Below are 23,083 nucleotides of genomic sequence, written 5' to 3' on the forward strand. Positions count from 1 at the left end.
CACCTGTCCTCATTTGTAAAAGATAGCAGTTAGATGTGACAATTTCTAGAATTTAAGAAATCTGAGGATATATTATATTATATATATTATATAAATATTATAAGGAAGTTCCAATACATATTACTGAAGTACAGCAATAGGTTAGATGTGACGATTTCTAGAATTTAAGAAATCTGAGGATGATATTATAAGGAAGTTCCAAAACATATTACTGAAGTACAGCAATAGGGATAGGTAGAAAGCATAAAATGTAATGAATTAAGCCCAGCAAATGAGAAGGAGGAAAGTAATGAGGAGGCACAATCTGCTGCCAGAAATAGATTTCTGCAAGCAGGAAGAACAAATTATTCTCTCCAAGGGTAGGCTTATACAAAATGACTTTCTCTAAACACATATTGGTAGCCACCTGGCCTAAGGAGATGATTGCTGAGTTGATGGCCATATGGAAGAAGAAAGGCAGATTTAGCTTCTATAAGAAAGGAAGAAAATTCTAAATTCAAACATTAGCTAATAATTGATCAGCAACTCTTCAAATAGCTCTTTGTTGTTGTTGGTTTTTTGTTTTTTTTTTTTGTTTTTTTGGTTTTACTCTACCCTTCTTATCTATTTCAGTATCAAAGATTAAAAATTGGATAAAAATTAGAGGGAATAGGATAAAGTGACAGAATTAGGAATTTCTGTAAATGTTTCTGCTGGTATCCTCAAAATGAAAGTTTTTTATATGGAATGGGCAACTTGAAACTTTTAGCCAGTGATTTTCCCTTTTTATTCCTGTCTAATACAGCCTAATCTTCTGAGAAGAAATATCATATGTAAAAGGTGTAAAACATGTGATCTGTCTATACTGTAGAATTTAATGGACTAAATCAAACTTTCTCCATTACTTGCCATGTAATAGCTATTAACATTTGTTGGATATATACACCCTTTAATTTTCTATTAAATTATAATATCTGTTTTAATACATAAATTTCTTTTTCCTTAGTAGGCTCCACAGCCAGCATGGAGCCCAGCATGGGGCTTGAACTCATGACCCTGAGATCAAGACATGAACTAAAATTAACAGTTGGATGCTTAACCAACTGAGCCACCCAGGCACCCCTATATAAGTTTCTATTTAAGTAGAATTTTTAACTTTCTTGACGTTAAAACATCTTGGTGATGCATTTTGTCTCCAAATTCTAGAAGTCTTAAACACTTAAAAACTACATTTGTTTAGAAAATCTCATTTAAAAACTCACATAGTGGTTTTTAAAGAAACTGAAAACTGGGAAAATAGTGTAAAACAACAGCTATTTCTTCACTCTGAAACAAGAAATCTAAGAAACTCCTCAGTCTTTCCTTGATTGCCATAACCTATACATTTTTGAAGATTTTAGGCTGATTGTTTTTAGTATGTCCTCCTTTTAGGTTTGTCTTATGTTTCTTCATGATTAAATTCAGATTATTCACTTTTAGCAGTAATATCATGTAAGTGATGCTGTGTTCTTCTCATTAAATCTTAGCAGAAGCCCCATGATAATAACATGATATCTGTGGAGGCTCCTCAAATTAAAAATAGGGATCCCTGGGTTGCTCAGTGGTTTGGAGCCTGCCTTTGGCCCAGGGCGTGGTCTTGGAGTCCTGGGATCAAGTCCCACATCGGGCTCCGTACATGGAGCCTGCTTCTCTCTCTGCCTCTCTCTCTCTGTGTCTCTCATGAATAAATAAATAAAATCTTTAAAAATTTTTTTAAAAATTTAAAAATTAAATTAAAAATTGCCGTACAATTGAGTAATTATGCTACTGGGTATTTACCCAACGATTACAAAAATACTAGTTCAAAAAGATATACTCACCTCTATGTTTATTGCAGCATTATTTACAGTAGCTAAACTATGGAAGCAGCCCAGGTGTCTGTTGATACATGAATGGATATGGAAGATGGTATAAAAGCACACACATTGACATACAGTGCAATATTACTCAGCCATAAAAAAGAATGAAATCTTGCCATTTGTAACAGCATGGATGGAACTAGAGAGTATAATGCTAAGTAAAATGGGCCAGAGGACAAATACCATAAGACTTCACTCATATGTGGAATTTAAGAAACAAAACAAAGGGAAAAAAAGAGACAAACCAAAAAACAGATTCTTGACCCTGGAGTGGGGGTGGGTGAGTGAGGGGATGGATGACATAGGTGAAGGGGATTAAAGCATACACTTATCTTGATGAGTATTGAGTAATATATGGAATTGTGGAATCACTGTATTGTATACCTGAAACTAATATAACACTGTATGTTAATTACACTGGAATTTTATTAAAAATGATATGTCAGTTCCTTCCATTTAAAAATTACTCTTTTCCCTTTGTAATTAATAAGTTTTTTGTGTTTGTATGTTGAAACCATAGAAATAGTCTTTATTTTTTTTCTTTTTTTAAGATTTTGTTTTTAAGTAATCCTTACACCCAATGTGGGGCTTGAACTCACAACCTCAAGATCAAGTTGCACACTCTACCAACTGAGCCAGCCAGGCCCCCCAGAATCATTCCCTTTCTGGTCAATGTTCATTTATTATAACAATATGTATTCATGGTTTCCTATTTTATTCAATGGATTGTGATCCAACACTTAACACTATTTATCCTAACATTCCTATTGTCCCAGATCTGACCAATGAGAGTCCTTTCAGCTTGGCTCCTGTGTCCTCTTCTTCCCTCGAACATTCTATTATGAAAAATTTCAGGGGCACCTGGGTGGCTCAGTTGGGTAAGCATCCAATTCTTGGTTTTGGCTCAGGTCATGATCTTGGGGTTGTGAAGTAAAGCCCATGCCAGATTCTGTGCTTTCCCTTTCCCTCTGCCCCTCCTCCTAGTCATGTGTGCTCGCTTGTTCTCTCTCTAAAAAAAAATCTTTAAATTTTTTTCAAGTGTACAGCAAAACTGAATGGATTTTACAGTGACCATCTATATACCTACCATCTAGATTCTACCATTAACACTTTACTACACTTTAAAAATTATCTATTTATTCATCTCTTTATCCCTCTATCCTTCTATTTCTCTTATTTTTGATACATTCCAAAATAAATTGCAGACATCAATAGATTCCTCCCTAAACACTTCAGCATTAATATCTTTAATTAGAGTCTGATATATGTTAACAGCTTTTTTTCTTTTGAGGTAAAATTACAACAAAATACTTAATTTTTAGGTGTACATTCACTGAGTTTTGGCAAAGCATAACTTGTGCATCCAATATCCTTTTTAAGATATAGAATACAAAGTTCCCTCATGCCCCTTTCCTATGCAATCCCCATCACCCAATCCCCAAGACAACCACTCTTCTATTTGTTTTCCACTATAGATATGTCTTATCCCTTCTATTTCATATTTATGCAATCATTTATATATACCCTTTTGCTTAATGCTTCTTTCACTCAGCATATCCTTTTCTTGAGATTCTTAGATGTTGTTGCATGTACTAAGAATTTGTTTCTTTTTCTTTTTTGAGTAGTATTCCATTACATGAATATACTATAGTTTGTGAGTCCATTCTCCAACTGATAGATAGACTGTTTCCTATTCTTGGCTATTATGAATAAAGATGCTATAAATAATCGTACAAATATTTTGTGTGAATATATGTTTTTATTTCTTTTTCATAAATACCTAGAAGTAGGATTTCTGGGCTATAGGGTAGGTGTATTTTTAGTTATATAAGAAACTGCCAAACTGTCTTTGTGTCCTTTTAACATATACTCATTCTTCTTTGAACACCTCTTGTTTTGCACAATGAGATCTTCAAGATTCATCTTATATGTGCCCTGCTTTCACTCTGGAATCACCCATTTCTTTGAGGAACCCTGGTTTCTTTTAGTGGAGAATGGTATTTAGACGCCATGATCTTGGTTCTACACGTGTTTACTGCTCCCAGGTCACACTGCTTCTAAGTTTCTCCTGCAGAATGTGTGTGTGTGTGTGTGTGTGTGTGTGTAAACATTTACATCTGTACATGTGTAAATATCTATTAATATTAAAAACCAGGGATGCCTGGGTGGCTCAGTGGTTGAGTGTCTGCCTTTGGCTCAGGGTGTGATCCCAGGATCCCGGATTGATTCCTACATCGGGCTCCCTGCATGGAGCCTGCTTCTCCCTCTGCCTGTGTCTCTGCGTCTCTGCGTCTGTCATGAATAAATAAATAGTATTAAAAATATTAAAAACCATAAGTTCATGCCCATACTTCCCAGTTCAAAATAGTAACAGCGTTCATTCTAGTTTTCTCACTTTTTTTGTAGCTCCCTTCTTTTTTGCTTGTTTTATTTATTTATTTATTTATTTATTTATTATCTATTTATTTATTTAATTTATTTAATCAGTCCCCCTATATGGAACTAACCACACTGTCCCCTCCCCACACACTGAGGTCCTGACTTCCCAAGTCAGGCTGTCCCTCCATTTGATGCCCTCCTAACTCTGCTCAGGACTAAATACCTCATGTGGATATCCTCTTCTTCCTGCTTGGGTTCTGATACCCCAAGCTAAACAACCTCTGCAGGGCCACCCTCTCCACTCAGATAGGCTGAAGATTGCCCTTTTACATGGATAACATCCTTACCTGCTCAGGCTCTGACAACCCATGCCAAGTCACTTCCTGAACAATGCCCTTCTTACCCCACTGGATTCGGGTATCCTGCTCTGGGCCATCATGGCTTCCTTTGATCAGGAGGAAATGCTTACTTCACCCTGCCCTACCAATGGCCTAGAACCTAATTATTCAAAAAGGGAAAGGAATAAAAGGAGAAGAAGAAGAAGAAGAAATGGAAGAGGAAGAATCCACAAGTTACTTTTAATTTAATTCAAGACTATCAGTTAGGACCCTTTGAGTCCAAGTAATAGAAAACAAAAGTCCAACCATAAAAATGAGAAGCTTTCGCATCACTTGCCATCAGGGAAATACAAATCAAAACCACAATGAGATACCACCTCACACCAGTGAGAATGGGAAAAATTAACAAGGCAGGAAAACACAAATGTTGGAGAGGATGCGGAGAAAAGGGAACCCTCTTACACTGTTGGTGGGAATGTGAAATGGTGCAGCCACTCTGGAAAACTGTGTGGAGGTTCCTCAAAGAGTTAAAAATAGACCTGCCCTACGACCCAGCAATTGCACTGTTAGGGATTTACCCCAAAGATTCAGATGCAATGAAACGTCGGGACACCTGCACCCCGAAGTTTCTAGCAGCCATGTCCACAATAGCTAAACTGTGGAAGGAGCCTCGGTGTCCATCGAAAGATGAATGGATAAAGAAGATGTGGTTTATGTATACAATGGAATATTACTCAGCCATTAGAAACGACAAATACCCACCATTTGCTTCAACGTGGATGGAACTGGAGGGTATTATGCTGAGTGAAGTAAGTCAATCAGAGAAGGACAAACAGTGTATGTTCTCATTCATTTGGGGAATATGAATAATAGTGAAAGGGAATATAAGGGAAGGGAGAAGAAATGTGTGGGAAATATCAGAAAGGGAGACAGAACATAAAGACTCCTAACTCTGGGAAATGAACTAGGGGTGGTGGAAGGGGAGGAGGGCGGGGGGTGGGGGTGAATGGGTGACGGGCACTGAAGGAGACACTTGACGGGATGAGCACTGGGTGTTATTCTGTATGTTGGCAAATTGAACACCAATAAAAAATAAATTTATTATTAAAAAATAAAAAAGAGAAGCTTTCATTAATAAGATTACTAAATGTACCAGGCAGTATTTGTTCATTGTCAAATAAATGGTATACAATAGCTGCTTGTCTTTCAAGGGAAGGAGAAACTAGTGGAAGACTTCTTCAGGAAGGAGAGATTTTGAAATTTAAACGAGAAGGGTGCATAACCTATGACATTAATTTATAAGTATCAAAGAAACTTGCACATGTGCACCAGGAGACATGTATAAAAATGCTTATAGCACTGTTCATAAGAGCGAAACACTGGAGACAACCTACATGCCCACTGACAGGAGAATAAACCAGTGGTGGTATGCTTACAAAATGGCATAGTATATAGTGGTAAAAATGAATGAGTCACAGCTACAAGAACAACATGGATGGATATGGTGACATAATGTAGAAAAAAAAGGAAATCCCAGGAAACTATGTATAGTATGATGTCCTTTTTCTGAAGTTTACAAATAGGCAAAACTAAACCACATATTGTTTAGGAGTACACACACAATAACACTATTGGGAAAATAAAAGGAAGAAAAAATAAAGCAAAAGCAAAATTTCAGGATATTGGTGGGAGCGTGGGGAGGTAGGGTATGGAACAAGGGCAGGACATGGAGGAAGATGTGTTATTGGTAACATTCAGGTTTGGTAGCACATTTGTAATTGTACAATTAAAAAAATAAAAGTTATGGATGCAGACGTGGCAACACATTGTCAGGATCATAAGTAGAATGGAGATAATGGAGCAACTAATTTCTATATGGTATTATGGCTAGATATTATTGGAAAGTAGACTGGATCTGGATATGGTGAGACTTTTTCCCTTGTCTCTTTTTATTTATCTTTAATTTTTAAATTTCAGTATGGTTGACACACAATGTTACATTAGATTTGGGTGTACAACATAGCGATTCAGCTTCTCTATACATTATGCTATGCATACCTCAAGTGTAGATGCCATCTGTCACTGAATATGGTAGGACTTTGAACAAGGGAATTGCATAATGCAAATTGTGCTCTATTTTATTTTTTATTTTTGCATGTTGATATCTTTTTATTAGATATTGTTTGGATTAATTGGAAAGGTGTGTTTGATTATTTAAATGCTGTGATTAATTAAAGCCAGAAATTTGACTTATTGCCTTTGAGGTTCACTTGAGTTGTGTGATATTTATTTATTTATTTATTTATTTATTTATTTATTTATAAAAATTTTATTTGCATATAGCTGACACACAATGTTACATTAGTTTCAGGTGTACAACATAGTGATTCAACTTCTCTATTGGTTATGCTATCTATGCTCACCTCAAGTGCAGCCACCATCTGTCACCATACAACACTATCACCATATCATTGACTTTATTCCCTATGCTGTGCCTTTTATTCCTGTGACTTATTCATTTTATAACTAGAAGTCTGTATTTCCCACTCCCCTTCACCCTTTCTGTCCATCCCCCAAGCTTCCTTCCCTCTGGCAACCATCATCAGTATGTTTTCTCTGTTTATAGGTCTGATTCTGCTTCTTGTTGCAAGTTACGTTTTAATTTGATTTTGTAAATATGTATTGAGCCTTACTCTTGGTAATTTAACTATGTAGTAAATGATTAATACTGGTTTGGGATTCTGGAAGTAGGAATGGAGAGGAGTGGCAGAAAGCTATATTACCAAAGGCTAACAGGATAGGATTAAGTGGCCTATTAGATATGGAAGGTAAAAAATAGGGAGGAGTCAAAGTTGACCCTGGGGTTTCACCTGGCTGAGTGTGGTAGAGTTTTGATGTTTTAAACAAAACAAAACAAAAAAAATCAGAGGATACCTGGGTGGCTGTTGGTTAAGTGTCCAACTCTTGATTTTGGTTCAGGTCATGATCTCAGGGTTGTGAGATCAAGCCCCAATATGGCTCGGCATGGAGCCTTTTTAAGAGTCTTTCTTTCCCCTTCCTTCTGCCCCTCCCTCCACTCTCCTCTCCTTCTTTTTTTTTTTTTTCTCTCTCTCTCACAAAAAAATTAAAAATAAAAAAACATAAACAGGGAAGATGACATAGGACTTCTTGAGCTCAATACAGGAAGTCATTGTATGATGCTCCATTGGGCTTTGTTTTTTGTTTTTTTTTTTCCATTGGACTTTGAGATGCCTTTGATATATACCTGTTTTTCCATGGGGAGCAGTTGTTAGGGGCGTCAGTCAGAGATAAGAAGGGAATAAAAATTTCCCCCCATAGATAAATGAACTTTTGATTAGTTTTTAGTTTCATGTTTATTTCTTTTAGCTAAACTACACATCCAATTTCCAAAGCCACAACCTGATCAAGAAGTGAGACTGTCTTCAAAACAATTTCAGAAATACATAGAATTGGTTGTCTCTGAACTCAGGGGCAATGAAGATCATGTTCTGGAAAGTATTGTGGAGTTTCTGATGAATACTTTAGAAAGGAGCCATACTGAGAATCTGAGGAATTGTGCCAGACGAAAGTGGCTGTACCAAATCCAACATGCTGCAGAGACAAGTGGAGTATCCCTGGAGCCTGTGTACACTGAAACCTTTAAGGCCCTCACCCAGGTATGTTTCTCTAAAGTGATATATAAGAGGAAAAATTTCCCCATAGTAGGTAATATTCAATGGTTGCAAAGAGGTAGTACACTAAAGGCTATTTGAAAAATCACTGGGCACCGCTATAGATGTTTTATTCATTCCAAAACATTACAATGATCCAATATCTAGGAAAGATGCAACAGGAATGATTGTAGGTTGGGAAGGTAGAAATAAAGAGGAAAGGTATAAAAGACAGAATCATGTCTTGAAATTTCTAATTTCATTTCTGCAGAAAGTCAAATAAAGCTTAGAGCAGAAAATAGACTAATATTGAAAAATACCAGTAAGGAGATGTGCAGGCAATTTAACCTACATTTCCCTTGCACGATGTTTTGGAAGTTGGTTTAAAAAGGAACTACATGAACCACAAAATCATTATAAAGTAGGATACAACACCACACAATATTTCATAGCACTGCTTAGAAACACGCTGATACTATTATAGAATCGTGTTACTTAAAATACATGACTCTGATGGGACCACTACCCAGAGCTTTGCCATCCTCTCCTAAGCTCCCAGCTGGCTGCTCCTCACAGGCAGAAACAGCATGGCTGTCTTCTACATATGTCACAGATTCCACTAGTCCAGGAAACCTGGAGTCATTCATCTCAGTTAAATTGCAGCACCTAATTAATGGACTCATTTATTGAATGGCTGAATTTTCTAATGTAGTTTGGAGTGGTGTGACCAGCAACAGAAGACAATCTAGAAAAAGAGATATTATTTCAACTTGCTTTAGGGATTTGTGGTACATTTCTGTTAATTGTTCTATAGGTCTTTTATGTAGAAAAGAAAGAATAAAGGCAGAAGAAAAACAGCATCAAAAGCAAACCCAAATATATAGAAAGAGAAGACAAATATCAAAGAAAGCATCTTTCCATGTCACCAACTTATGGACATGCTCAATATATGTGTTAACATATGTGTTAACACACAGTATTGTTAATAACATAATATTTTGGGTACAGAGAATTTTCAGTTATTTTACTTAAAAATAGTAGTTGCAAAAAAAATAGTAGTTGCATGAAGTCTGCAAGCTGGGGCCCCAAGAAATTTTTTCCTGACATAAATCAAATGTCATAGCCAAAATATGTTAAGAATTCCTTAAGAGCATTTTTTTTCTACATTAACTTCATAGTAGATGGTGAAAATCTACTTAAGAAATATGAGTGAAGTGAAGCCATATTCTTGCCCTAGTCCTCTAAAATAAATACTTTTGACTGAAGCCTAGACAATATGACTATAGTTTAAAGGGATCCAAGTTTTAAACCTTTAAATCTAAGTTAGACTTGAATTTTCTTTATTTTTTTAAGTAAACCAGTCTAGTTGATATAAAGTAAATTGATTCCACTCATTAAAATTCAGATTTGGGAGACAGCTGTGATGTCAGCCTTTTCCCCAACTATCCATGAAAGGTAATTATTGCAGTCAGATGTTCAAACAGGCTAATGAAGGGAGACATGATTAAAATAATAGTTATTTGACTATTGGCAAATACTATGGCCAGAAACATTTTGCCATAGGATGCTGAAGCCCATGGAAATAAGAAGATCTGTGCTCATATTTCCCTCTTAGAAGAAAACCTACTACTGCCTGATAGAGGGGAAGTTGTATTAAGGAACGTAGCTTGTACTTTAGATGATGCTCCATTTGTACTGAACAAAGTGCTCTACAGGGACATGAAGGGAATCAGGTAAGAATTTCTTGAGGAGGTTGGTTTTATCCTTCTAAAAGATAATTGCCTTTCCTAAGTAAACTAGTATTGAAATCCTAGTTAGCTGCCCAAGAGAGAAATGCCTCAGGTCACCAATGCTTCTAGAGTGGGAGGTGATGGGCTTCCAGTCTTGAATAATTTCACATGGTAATTTCGAGAGCTCAGTCCTAGACTTTGATTTGCCATGCTGGGACTCTGCTTCACAATATCAGCTCAATTATTTCTGCCTGTTTTCTAAGTTATGTCTCTGGCATCCCATTTGTATATGTTTATTATGATCTAAACTTTTTTAAAATCTTTTTTCAAGTCAGACTCCCCAAACTGGTAATTTCCTGAGTCCACTTCTCTGACATATAATTCCAATAATTATGAATGGAGAATTTATCTAACTTCTTGCACAGTTTCATCTAAAGCCTCCTCCTGTGCCTTTCTATCATCTTCATATTCCTCTTCCTCAGCTTTACAGTAGTGGATGAAGGGAAGCCAATACACGTCCCCCAAGTTCAGCACCATGGGAATGTCTTTTTCTGGAACCATTCCCTCAAAAAGAGTGATCAAAATGGATCATTCCTGGCCCTGCCTCTTCAGGATGCATACATGAGGATCTTTGGGGTCATGGCTGTGGACACCCTAAGAGATAAAAAAAAAATAAACATCTTTGTACCTCATGAGATCAGATTCTATCAGGTAAGTCATGGAGGAATTCTTCAAGAACAATGGTAGGATGGCCTCTCCCTCTATACTTTTTAAAAAGCAAAACCTAAAACCAGATAAGAGTAAAGCTATATATAGATAGAGTCATCATACTCGTCCCTGTTCACTGTGTATACCTAACAGTCTTTTGAAAGGTTCCCCATTACACGTGGAAGGGACTCTCAGCCTCAGGTATACATCTATGCTTCAGCCTTGTTGGGGAGGTTGTTAATATGTATCCCATTGCACTAATCATAGGAACAGCATTTTATGCTATAGAACTGAAATCCAACCATTAGACTACTAATTAAGATTTACAAAGTAGGAAGGAACCTTTAGAAGAGACATATTTGTGTTTTGTTAATAGGAGAACCTAGAAATCTTTTACTATTTCCACAAATACATTCCTATGGCTCTTGGTTTCAGTGTTAGGATTTTTGAGGATGAAGAATGAAGGAAAAAACTTGAATGTTTCTCGAGTATGCACATTTTCAAATTAGATCACAAAAAGATAAGCACTTTTAAGACTATAACTGCACCATTTCTACAAGCGTTTTGATTTTATGAATAGAAACTGCAATGAAGGAAGATTGAAAGCCTTCATGGAGGCGATAGCCTGAGATGTAGCAGCAATCAGGAACTTGCTATGCTTTATCACTTGTTCCCTTCTAAGCCTCTGGCTCTTTATGTTTATTTACCATGATTTAAAATTTTCTCTTCCTGGGGCACCTGGGTGGTTTAGTAAGTTGAGTGTCTGACTCTTGGTTTCAGCTCAGGTCATGACCTTGGGGTCATGAGATTATGCCGCACATCAGGTTCAGTGTCGAGTCTGCTCAAGATTCTCTCCTTATCCCTCTGCCTCTCTCTCTGCTTGTGCTCTCTCTTTCAAATAAATAAATAAATAAATAAATAAATAAATAAATAAATAAATAAATAAAATATTTAAAAATAAATAAAATTTTCTCTTCCCATTTACTGGATGTATAACTGAGAAAGTGTTAGAACCTTTTTCTCTGGACATCTTTTTAATAATATGATTCACTCTCATCTGACATAAGAATGATATGAAGAAAAAAAAGAATGATATGAAGATATTAAAAAGAAAACAAAGGAGGGATCCCTGGGTGGCGCAGCGGTTTGGCGCCTGCCTTTGGCCCAGGGCGCGATCCTGGAGACCCGGGATCGAATCCCACGTCGGGATCCTGGTGCATGGAGCCTGCTTCTCCCTCTGCCTATGTCTCTGCCTCTCTCTCTCTCTCTGTGACTATCATAAATAAATAAAAAAAATTAAAAAAAAGAAAACAAAGGAGTATGGAGTTATCAATATAGTCTTGTTAGAGAACATAGCAAAATGAATTTTAAATGGACTCTAGCTTCTGGGTTACCCTTAGATGCCTTGGGTCTATTATAAAATTCATATAGTTTTGAAGAATTTGTGGTTCCTGGAGTCTCTTGACAGTAGGATGACAGATGGGTTCTAAGGACTTACTATCCCTTCTCTGTGGAACAGACTCTCTTTGTGTCTATAAGAAGAGTGTGTAACCTAGCATGTTGCAGGCCTTGGAACAGAGCACAGCCTGTACTACTGATCTGATGACAGAAGTCACATAAAGATCCAGACGTTAATATTTCATCATATCAGGGGAGCTCCTACCCATCTGCCCAAGGCTGGCATTAGTTCCTGGCTTTTAAATATTTTTCCTCATTTCAAACTTTATCTTATTCTTCTGACACTATTCTCTGATAGTACATATCACAGATTTCATTGGATGATTATCAGGAAGCATAATAAGTTATATGGATTTTATAGTAGATCTCTCCTTACATCTTTGATTTCTTTTTTTTTTAAGATTTTATTTATTTATTTGAGAGAGAGAGTGACAGTGATAGAGCACGAGAGGTGAGGAGAGGGCCTCGAGGAGAGGGAGAAGCAGGCTCCCCACTGAGCAGGGAGCCTGATGTGGGGCTCCATCCTAGACCCCAGGATCATGACTTCCGCTGAAGGCAGATGCTTAACTGACGGAGCCACTCAGGTGCCCCTCACACCTTTGATTTCTTGAGATCCTTCTTTTGTTGTAAAATCTAGAATGCTGCCTTTTGAGAACTGATAAATAATTTGTCGGAAATAGATTATCATGAACTTTATAAGAAAATCCAATTAATGCATTATTTTCTGGTTTTTAAAAACAAAAGAAAATTAAAATTTTCTGTCTCTACAGGGTGTTGCCAATGTCTTTAGCACTGCCTATCACTATGTCCACAGCAGGGAGCACATCCTGCATGTTGTGATTACTGGCATTGGCTGGCTCTGTGACATCACATCTGACATCACCGCCATCACTACATACTTCATTGAGCCTGGCCTAATGCAGGTAGGCAACGTTGGGCAGTGTTAGACCTCTAATAGAGTTTCTAGATATATTATCTTGCTAATATTTTAAAACTATATTGAATTAGCTGTTAAGCCACCTGGAGACATATTTCCCATAATCCCAACTCAAGATCCTTGGTTGTGGGACGCCTGGGTGATTCAGTGGTTGAGTGACTGCCTTCGGCTCAGGGCGTGATCCCAGAGTCCTGGGATTGAGTCCCACATCAGGCTCCTTACAGGGAGCCTGCTCCTCCTTCTGCCTATGTCTCTGCCTTTCTCTGTGTCTCCCATGAATAAATAAATAAAACCTTAAAAAAAAAGAAAGATCCTTGGTTGTGAGTGACAAAAGTCCATCTCAAACTGCCTTAGGCAAAATTAAGGAATTGAATGACTGATGTGACCAAAATGAAGAAAGGACAGGAGTCAGGCTGCCTTCTGGGATGACCAGAACCAGGAATTCAATACCATTAGGGCTCTCTTGTGTTTTCTCTCTGCAGTTCTCATGTTTGCTTCCCTCTACACTTTGGCTTGGTCCTTCCAGCCTAAGATAGGCTTTCTCCACAGGGCAAGCCAAATGCTTAGTAACTGAAAAAGAATCTTTCCTTTTTGTTTCAATTTGGAAAACCTAAGAGAGCTCTTTTTAGTCTATCCTGAGATATGTCCCCCAGCTGGGGGTGGGGGTGGAGGAATTTACAGTAACTGACAGCCTCCACCAGAATCATATGGGTAAAGAGGGAAGAGATGAGGCACTGCTGTTTGGAAGGATATAATTACATCACACCAGTTTAAAAAGGCCTATCTATAACATGATGAGTTTTTGCCAAATGTTTATTTTGCTTCTTAACACTTTTTCCCCCAAGTTTTTATTTAAGCTCCCGCTAGTTAACGTACAGTGCAATATTAGTTTCAGGTGTAGAATTTAGTGATTTGTCACTTATATACAACACCCAGTGCTCATCACAAGTGCACTCCTTACTACCCTCACCTGTTTAACCCATTCTGCATGCTCCCCCACCCCCCAATGGCCTACTTCCCCTCCTGTAACCATCAGTTCTCCATATTTAAGAGTCTATTTCTTGGTTTGCTTCTCTTTTTTTTTCACACTTAATTTTATTAATTTTTAAAAAAGATTTGTTTATTTAAGAGAGACGTGGCAGGGGGCAGAGGGAGAAAAAAAATCCTGAAGCAGACTTCCTGCTAAGCACAAAGCCTGACATGGGGCTTGATTCCAGGACCCTGAGATCATGACCTGAACTGCCTCTCCCCTTCTCTCCAGGCTTCTTCCTCTCTGAGTAGTTGGACCAAGCTGATAAGGCCCTGGCCAAAGAGCAGAATCACAGAGCTCTCTGGCAGAATGAACAGACTGTGGAGGTGGAGAACGCATAGTCATGGGTGCTGTTCCTAGGGGTGGGGTAGGAAAGGGAACTTCCAAGTGCCCTCAGAACTGGGGTGGGCCATCCAGTGTTTGGGGGTGGGGGCTGAGAACCATTCACCGTGGGGAGCAGACCACCAGGTCTGATAGGCCACAGTCGGAGTGTTGGATCTGGGGAGGATTTGATTTGGCCAGTATCCATGCTTAAGAAGACCCTTGTTAGGGCCTGAAATTTCCCTTGTTAGGGAAATGATATCTAGGGCACCATGAAGAAAGTTAAAATTGCCCACAGCAGTCAACAGAAAGCATGGCTTCTGAGGCATGTAGTTTTCACAATCACAATGCTGTGGACAAGATCATGAGAGTCACTATCCATCTGACTCATGTTATGGAGGTGAACAAGACTATCTCCAAAGTAGGGGGGAGGAGGACCATTCAGCAGCCCAGGGTCTGGGGAGCATCACAACTGGGCAGAGACCAGAACAGCCTGTCCAAAGCTGTAGTCAGGGGTTTATCCTAAGTGGAAACTAGGTGAGGTTTTGGTGTTGAAAATGGCTCAGGGTGGCTATAGGATACCTTTTTCCAACCATCTGACTGATAAATTCTTAAGCTTCTCCTTCCTCATCTGCAGCTCCTCCAATCTATTCTGCTCCCTTCTCCAGCCTGCTCTCTACCTCAAAAAGTAGACAGTATCAATAGGCTCCTTGGCTTCTGTTTAGGTTTGTCCAATGAGATGTATCAATAGGAGATTGCAGGGCAAAAGGAGAGTGAGGCTGGGGTGTTTTGCTTCTGGCAGTCTTTCTGCCAGCCTGCTGTGGGTTGGCTATGTTTTTCTACACCTGGTCCCACTGTAATCACCTAAGTCCTTAAAAGTATAGGACCTTTTTTGGCTGTGGTCCCTGAAAGATGGGAGGTTGGAAGAAGAACCAGAGAGATGGCAGGGGGTAAAGAATTGGACATTTGTTGCTGTTTCTGAGATGTGCAGGGCTATGTACAAAGCTTGAGGTTTCTGGGAGTTAAGGGCAGTCCCCAGCAAACAGCTGGCAAGGAAACCAAGACCCCAGTATCTTACATCCCTAAAGTCTTGAGAGGGACAAGTGATTAACCTGTGTGCCTGTGTGCCTAAATCATAGCAGTAGGCTTTTGAAAAAGCAAATGCCAGAGATTAGTCAATGATTGCTGCTTTCTACCTCATCACATTTCTTTTCTAAGGCAATACAGACTTTCTGCTTGAATGAGAGGGAAGGGGGAAGAGATTCTCAGGAGGAAGAAATATACAATACCACAACTGATGTTTCACAACTCATCATACATGATAGAAAGCAATTTTTTTCTACCTCAGGCTTCAAAAATGCTGTTATTTTGCCTAAAATATTCTCCCCACTTCACTCTGTAACCTTCAGATTCTACATGAAATAAACTACAAACATTGCCAAGAAATCAAAGTTTTTTATAAAATAGAAAATCATATCATGATTTTTTTTAACAAGACCACCACTTTTTAAAAATATAATTTCTTCCAAAAATTATTTATAAGTTTAAGAAAACTCCAAGAAAAAAATCCCAAAATTATTTTTTAAATTGACCAAATTATTTTAATTTTAATCTGGAAGAAGAATAAATGCATGATCATAGCTAAGAAAATGAGGGATGAGAGGGAATTTACAGTCTTGGTCTGGGGAAGAAGAGTTAACCCTACATCACAGGTTGAAACGACTGTTATGAAGTTGCTACAATGATGACATAATAATATAGAACTTCCCTGCACCAAAATTAAAGACAAAATAAATAACTTTAGTCAAAGTGGGACGAAATTGCCAATATTTAACAAAGAGTTAACATTGTTCTACACAACTTAGTAAGATTTAAAAAAAATCCAAAAGAAAAATAAAGACAAGTATACTAAAAAATTTTTTTAAGCATATTCAATAAACATGGAAAAAAAGTTCCATTCTATAATGAAATAAGTAAAAAGTTAAGTAAAAGTAAACCTTTACCTATTAAGTTGAAAACAATTTTTTAAACTATAATTTGAAATGCCTTTTAGGGTACTTGATGGGATGAGCACTGGGTGTTATTCTATATGTTGGCAAATTGAACACCAATAAAAAAATAAATTTAATTAAAAAAATGAAATGCCTTTTAGACTCTAAATGGAGATATTAAATAGGCAGTTGAATATATGAACTAGTGTTTGGAGAGAAATCCCCCCTAGCAAATAAATGGTATTTAAAACCATGAGACAACATGGTGAATGTATTTCATGCCACCAAATTGTATACTTTTAAATGGCCAAAGTGATAATATTATGCTATGTATATTTTACCATAATAACCAAAAGCAAAATAAAAACCATGAGACTAGATGGAATAACCAAGAGAATGAGTGAGGATAGAAAAGAAGTCTGAGGTCCAGGGGGATCCCTGGGTGGCGCAGCGGTTTAGCGCCTGCCTTTGGCCCAGGGCGCGATCCTGGAGACCCGGGATCAAATCCCACGTCGGGCTCCCAGTGCATGGAGCCAGCTTATCCCTCTTCCTATGTCTCTGCCTCTCTCTCTCTCTGTGACTATCATAAATAATTAAAAATTTAAAAAAAAAGAAGTCTGAGGTCCAAGCCCTGAGTTAATCCAAGTGTTTGGAATCATTGTGGCTCAAAATTATGTTAAAAAATAAAAAATAAAAAAATAAAAATTATGTTGACTTTGACCTATTATATGAAAAACATTTTGTATACTGACCCCTGACAAAAATACAAATACCACACACTTAAAACAGAAGTTTCACAAAACAATACCTACTTTTACTATTTGAGAATATTTTCTATTCTATTTCATTCTTAAAAAAAAAATACTTGTCAAAAGAGAAAAGCAAGAGGATAAATACTAAATAATGTGTGATGCATCCTATAAGATACCTAGGAATAAACTTAAAGAAGCAAAGGATCTACGCTCAGAAAACTATAGAACACTCTAGAAAGAAACTGAAGAAGACACAAAGAAATGGAAAAATGTTCCATGAACATGGATTAGAAGAACAAATATTGGTAAAATGTCTATGCTACCTAGAGCAATCTATACATTCAATGAAATCGCTATCAAAATACCATTAACTTTTTCACAGAGCTGAAACAAATAATCTTAAAATTTGTATGGAACCAGAAAAGACCCCAAATAGCTAAAGGAATGTTGAAAAAGAAAACCAAAGCTGTTTGCATCACAATTGCAAACTTCAAGCTCTATTACAAAGCTGTAATCACCAAGACAGTATGGTCCTGGCACAAAAACAGACATAGATCAATGCAACAGACTAGAGAACCCAGAAATGGACTCTCAACTCTATAGTCAACTAATTTTTGACAAAGCAGGAAAGAAGATCCAATGGAAAAAAGGCAGTCTCTTCAACAAATGGTGTTGGGAAAATTAGACAGCCACATGCAGAAGAATGAAACTGGACCATTTCCGTACACCATACACAAAAATAGATTCAAAATGGATGAAAGACCTAAATGTGAGACAGGAATCCATCAAAATCCTAGAGGACAACACAGGCAGCAATCTCTGTGACCTCAGCTGCAGCAACTTCTTGCTAGACATGTCACACATCTCCAAAGGCAAGGAAAACAAAGGCAAAAATGAACTATTGGGACTCTGTCAAGATAAAAAGCTTTTGCACAGCAAAGTAAACAGTTGACAAAACCAAAGTCAACTGACAGAATAGGAAAAGATATTTGCAAATGTCTTATTAGATAAAGGGCTAGTATCCAAAATCTATAAAGAACTTATCAAACTCAACACCCAAAGAACAAATAATCCAAACAAGAAATGAGCAGAAGACGAACAGACATTTCTCCAAAGAAGACATAAAAAAATAAATGGCCAAGAGACACATGAAAAAATGTTAAACACCACTTGACATCAGGGAGATGCAAATCAAAACCACAATGAGATACAACCTCACACCTGTCAGAATGGCTAGAATTAACAACTCAGGAAACAACAGATATTGGTAAGGATGCAAAGCAAAGGGAACCCTCTTACACTTTGGTGGGAATACGAACTGGTGCAACCACTCTGGAAAACAGTATGAAGCTTCCTCAAAAAGTTGAAAATAGTGCTCTATGACCCAGCAATTGCACTACTAGGTATTTACCCCAAAGATACAAATGTAGTGACCTGAAGGGGCACCTGCACCTCAATGTTTATAGCAGCAATGTCCACAATAGCCTGACTATGGAAAAGAGCCTAGATATCCATTGAGAGATGGAGTAACTGGATGATGGACATTAAGGAGGGTATGTAATGTAATGATCACTGAGTATTATATAAGACTAATGAATCACTTAACTCTACCTCTGAAACTAATAATAGTTAATTAATTGATAGTCAATTAACTAATATAATTAACTAATATAGTTATTAATTGAATTTAAACTTAAAAAATCTTACAATTTTATTTTCAATTATATCTCAATAAAGCTGAAATTAAAAAAATAATAAAAACAAAAAAAAGGAGAAAAATGTGTAATGCATAAGGTGAGAATGACAGATGCTAGTATCCCCACTTTCCAAAAGTTCATGTTAGGTCACTTCTCTTTTACAAAAGACCCTCATTAGTACCTGTTTTTGCTAACTGAAAGAAATCTGATGAGCATTTTTGCTTTTATTTTTAAAAAGGCAAAAAGTGAAAATAGTGTTCAGCATTTGTTTTGCAGTGAGTCTGTAGAGCAGCAAGAGTGGCCCTATTAAGCTCTCCTCACCCCACAACTGCAGTCAGCATCAAGCCACCACACCTTCAAACTGTATCTGTGAGCATCTGTGCTTGATCTCAATTTATATTGTGCATCCATTAGCAAGATGTGCTCTAAAAGCCTGAGAGTCCAGGAATGCTCAAAAATCTCAAAAAATGTGTAAGTTATTAGTTTTTCACTTTATGCTGTTTTAGATTGTGAAAGGTTTCTTAGGTATGCTCTACTTTCAGATAGCGGAGCAAACCTGTATTGGAAAAGTAAGGGGGTGGGGAATAACAAGCCAGTAGCAGAACAAAGAAAATGGGGGATAGTATCATGCAGCTATTTTTCTGAACAGTTTCCTGGAAAATTTTGACCAGAGTAATTATCTCTGAATAATTACTGAATTATTACTGAATAATTACTTACTGAATAATTACTGAGGCACTTGCTGAATTTATAGTTTCTTGGTCCAACTGAAATTAAATGAAAAGCTTATTATTAGGTATAGTATTTATGAGCCCCTTATTTTCTTTTTTTTTTTATAAATTAATTTTTATTGGTGTTCAATTTACCAACATACAGAATAACACCCAGTGCTCATCCCGTCAAGTGTCCCCCTCAGTGCCCGTCACCCATTCACCCCCACCCCCCACCCTCCTCCCCCTCCACCACCCCTAGTTCATTTCCCAGAGTTAGAAGTCTTTATGTTCTGTCTCCCTTTCTGATATTTCTCACACATTTCTTCTCCCTTCCCTTATATTCCCTTTCGCTATTATTCATATTCCCCAAATGAATGAGAACATACACTGTTTGTCCTTCTCCGGTTACTGTGGCCAAGTTCAAAAAGGGTGTTGCCTGAGTTCTCCTCTGGGATTTTGATGGAATCTTGTCTCACATTTAGATCTTTCATCTATTTTGAGTTTATCTTTGTGTATGGTGCAAGAGAGTGGTCCAGTTTCATTCTTCTGCATGTGGATGTCCAATTTTCCCAGCACCATTTATTGAAGAGACTGTCTTTCTTCCAGTGGATCGTCTTTCCTCCTTTATCGTATATTAGTTGACCATAAAGTTCAGGGTCCACTTCTGGGTTCTCTGTTCTGTTCCATTGATCTATATGTCTGTTTTTGTGCCAGTACCACACTGTCTTGATGACCACAGCTTTGTAGTACAACCTGAAATCTGGCATTGTGATGCCCCCAGATATGGTTTTCTTTTTTTAAAATTCTCCTGGCTGTTTGGGGTCTTTTCTGATTCCACACAAATCTTAAAATAATTTGTTCTAAGTCTCTGAAGAAAGTCCATGGTATTTTGATAGGGATTGCATTAAACGTGTAAATTGTCCTGGGTAACATTGACATTTTCACAATATTAATTCTGCCAATCCATGAGCATGGAATATTTTTCCATCTCTTTGTGTCTTCCTCAATTTCTTTCAGAAGTGTTCTGTAGTTTTTAGGGTATATTTTGAGAACCATTTGAATGGTAAATGGTTCTCCAACCTTTTATTTTCAGGTTGTAGGTGTCCTTCTGTCTAAAATGAGTCTCTTGTAGACAGCAAATAGATGGGTCCTGTTTTTTTATCCAGTCTGAAACTCTGCGCCTTTTGATGGGGTCATTAAGGCCATTCACGTTCAGAGTTACTATTGACAGATATGAGTTTAGTGTCATCATGATATCTATTTAGTCCTTGTTTTTGTGGATTGTTCCACTGAACTTCTTCTTAAAGGGGAGTTTTAAGAGTCCCCCTTAAAATTTCTTGCAGAGCTGGTTTGGAGGTCACATATTCTTTCAGTTCCTGCCTGTCTTGGAAGCTCTTTATCTCTCCTTCCATTTTGAATGAGAGCCTTGCTGGATAAAGTATTCTTGGTTGCATGTTCTTCTCATTTAGGACCCTGAATATATCCTGCCAGCCCTTTCTGGCCTGCCAGGTCTCTGTGGAGAGGTCTGCTGTTACCCTAATATTCCTCCCCATGAAAGTCAGGGACTTCTTGTCTCTTGCTGCTTTAAGGATCTTCTCTTTATCTTTGGAATTTGCAAGCTTCACTATTAGATGTCGAGGTGTTGAACGGTTTTTATTGATTTTAGGGGGGGGATCTCTCTATTTCCTGGATCTGAATGCCTGTTTCCCTTCCCAGATTGGGAAAGTTTTCAGCTAGGATTTGTTCAAATACATATTCTGGCCCTCTGTCCCTTTCGGCGCCCTCGGGAACCCCAATTAAACGTAGGTTTTTCTTCCTCAGACTGTCATTTATTTGCCTTAATCTGTCTTCATGGTCCCTTAATTGATTGTCTCTTTTTTCCTCAGTTTCCCTCTTTGCCATTAACTTGTCTTCTATGTCACTCACTCGTTCTTCCACCTCGTTAACCCTCGTCGTTAGGACTTCTAGTTTGGATTGCATCTCATTCAATTGATTTTTAATTTCTGCCTGATTGGATCTAAATTCTGCAGTCATGAAGTCTCGTGAGTCCTTAATGCTTTTTTCTAGAGCCACCAGTAGCTGTAGAATAGTGCTTCTGAATTGGCTTTCTGACATTGAAGTGTAATCCAGATTTTGTAACTCTGTGGGAGAGAGGGCTGTTTCTGATTCTTTCTTTTGACTTGAGGTTTTCCTTCTAGTCATTTTGCTTAGTGCAGAGTGGCCAAAAACAAGTTGTATTGGAACACGGGGGTTGTATCACTGGTCCGTCCAGCTGGTCTTCTGGGGGAGGGGCCTGCTGTGCTGATTTTCAGGTGTTAGCACTTGGGGGAGCTGCTCTGCCCCTGCCTGCTGCAGGGCTCAGCGGGGGTTGTTTACCCCGTGGGGCCCCAGGAGGAACAGCAGCAGTTGCTATGGCAACTCTGGAAGCCTGGATTCAGCCTCCGGAGGAACTACGGGCTCGGGGCTCTCGGTTCTCCGTCTGCAGGGCCTGGAGGCTCCGGGGCGGGGCCGCTGATCTGCTCAGCTCGGGGCAGGAGCGTCCTTGCTGTCCTGGGCCCTCCCGGCCTCTGCCTGTCCCGGGGGAGGCCGGATCCTGGGCTGTGTCCCGGCGCCCTGTGCTCCGGGGCCTGCGCTGGTGGATTCGCGCTCCCGCCCCGCAGCCCCCTCCGCGGAGCCGCCGCCCGAGCCCCTCCGAGCTGCTCCGGGTCCCGCGGTGCGCGCTGCAGCCCTTAGGGAGCTCGGAGCACTCTCCCGGGGCGCAGGTGTCTGTTAGTGTCCCAGGGAGCCCGAGGGCATCCCCGCCCTCCTGGGTCCTGCTCTAACTCCCTGCGAGCCCCTTTCCGCCCGGGAAGGTTGGTGCAGCTCCTGCTCCTCCGGGACGGGAGCCCCTTATTTTCTATATTATGCTTGTAGTCTTAACAGAAGTGGCCAGACTGACACAATTTTTGGGGAGAGGTGGAAACAGGAGAGGAATTGTTTAGTTTGGGCTAAAGATTTAAACCTAGAAACATAGTCACAGTGAGACTCTAAAAAATCATGTTAGTCTAATATATATAACACTAAATAAGCCATGGAAGAAAGAAATTGGTAAAAGCTGAATGCTCATTTGCCAACATCAGAGAATCTTTCTAGTTTGCTAAATTCTCTGCGGAGAACACTTTTTGTCCAAAAAGTTTGAGGGAACACTTGAGGTCATGGCAAGAGGAAGCTCCATACTACACAGCAGTGTTCTTCTTCAGAGCACCATTCATCATACAGTCATTATTGATTCTATTATCACAGTTTCCCTTTTAATCACAGAATTGTTTACAGGTGGAAATGAAAACCCCTTTTTATTTCTTCTAATTGAATTTGTCTTTTCTACAGTTTAGTATATTTTACAGGATATGTTAATCTTACTTTCTTATAAATAAACTAATCTCTACCAAAAAAGAAAGTTGGTGAGACTTATTCCAAGCTCATCTAATTGTATACATAAAAT

At 38.4% G+C, this 23,083-nt stretch overlaps 1 protein-coding gene across 1 annotated transcript in view; it reads left to right on the forward strand.

Annotated features, from left to right (window-relative positions):
• Window positions 1-23,083, forward strand: part of EFCAB5 (EF-hand calcium binding domain 5) — a 178,257-nt gene that overhangs the window by 132,326 nt on the left and 22,848 nt on the right. The window contains exons 18-21 of the mRNA XM_055317835.1: window positions 7,982-8,271; window positions 9,829-9,998; window positions 10,478-10,706; window positions 12,932-13,084. Coding sequence (XP_055173810.1) covers window positions 7,982-8,271; window positions 9,829-9,998; window positions 10,478-10,706; window positions 12,932-13,084 — 842 coding nt within the window. The remainder of the gene's footprint in view (window positions 1-7,981; window positions 8,272-9,828; window positions 9,999-10,477; window positions 10,707-12,931; window positions 13,085-23,083) is intronic.

The sequence above is a fragment of the Nyctereutes procyonoides genome, unplaced genomic scaffold (genome assembly GCF_905146905.1).
Source record: "Nyctereutes procyonoides isolate TBG_1078 unplaced genomic scaffold, NYPRO_anot_genome, whole genome shotgun sequence".
In the NCBI taxonomy this organism is placed as follows: domain Eukaryota; kingdom Metazoa; phylum Chordata; class Mammalia; order Carnivora; family Canidae; genus Nyctereutes; species Nyctereutes procyonoides.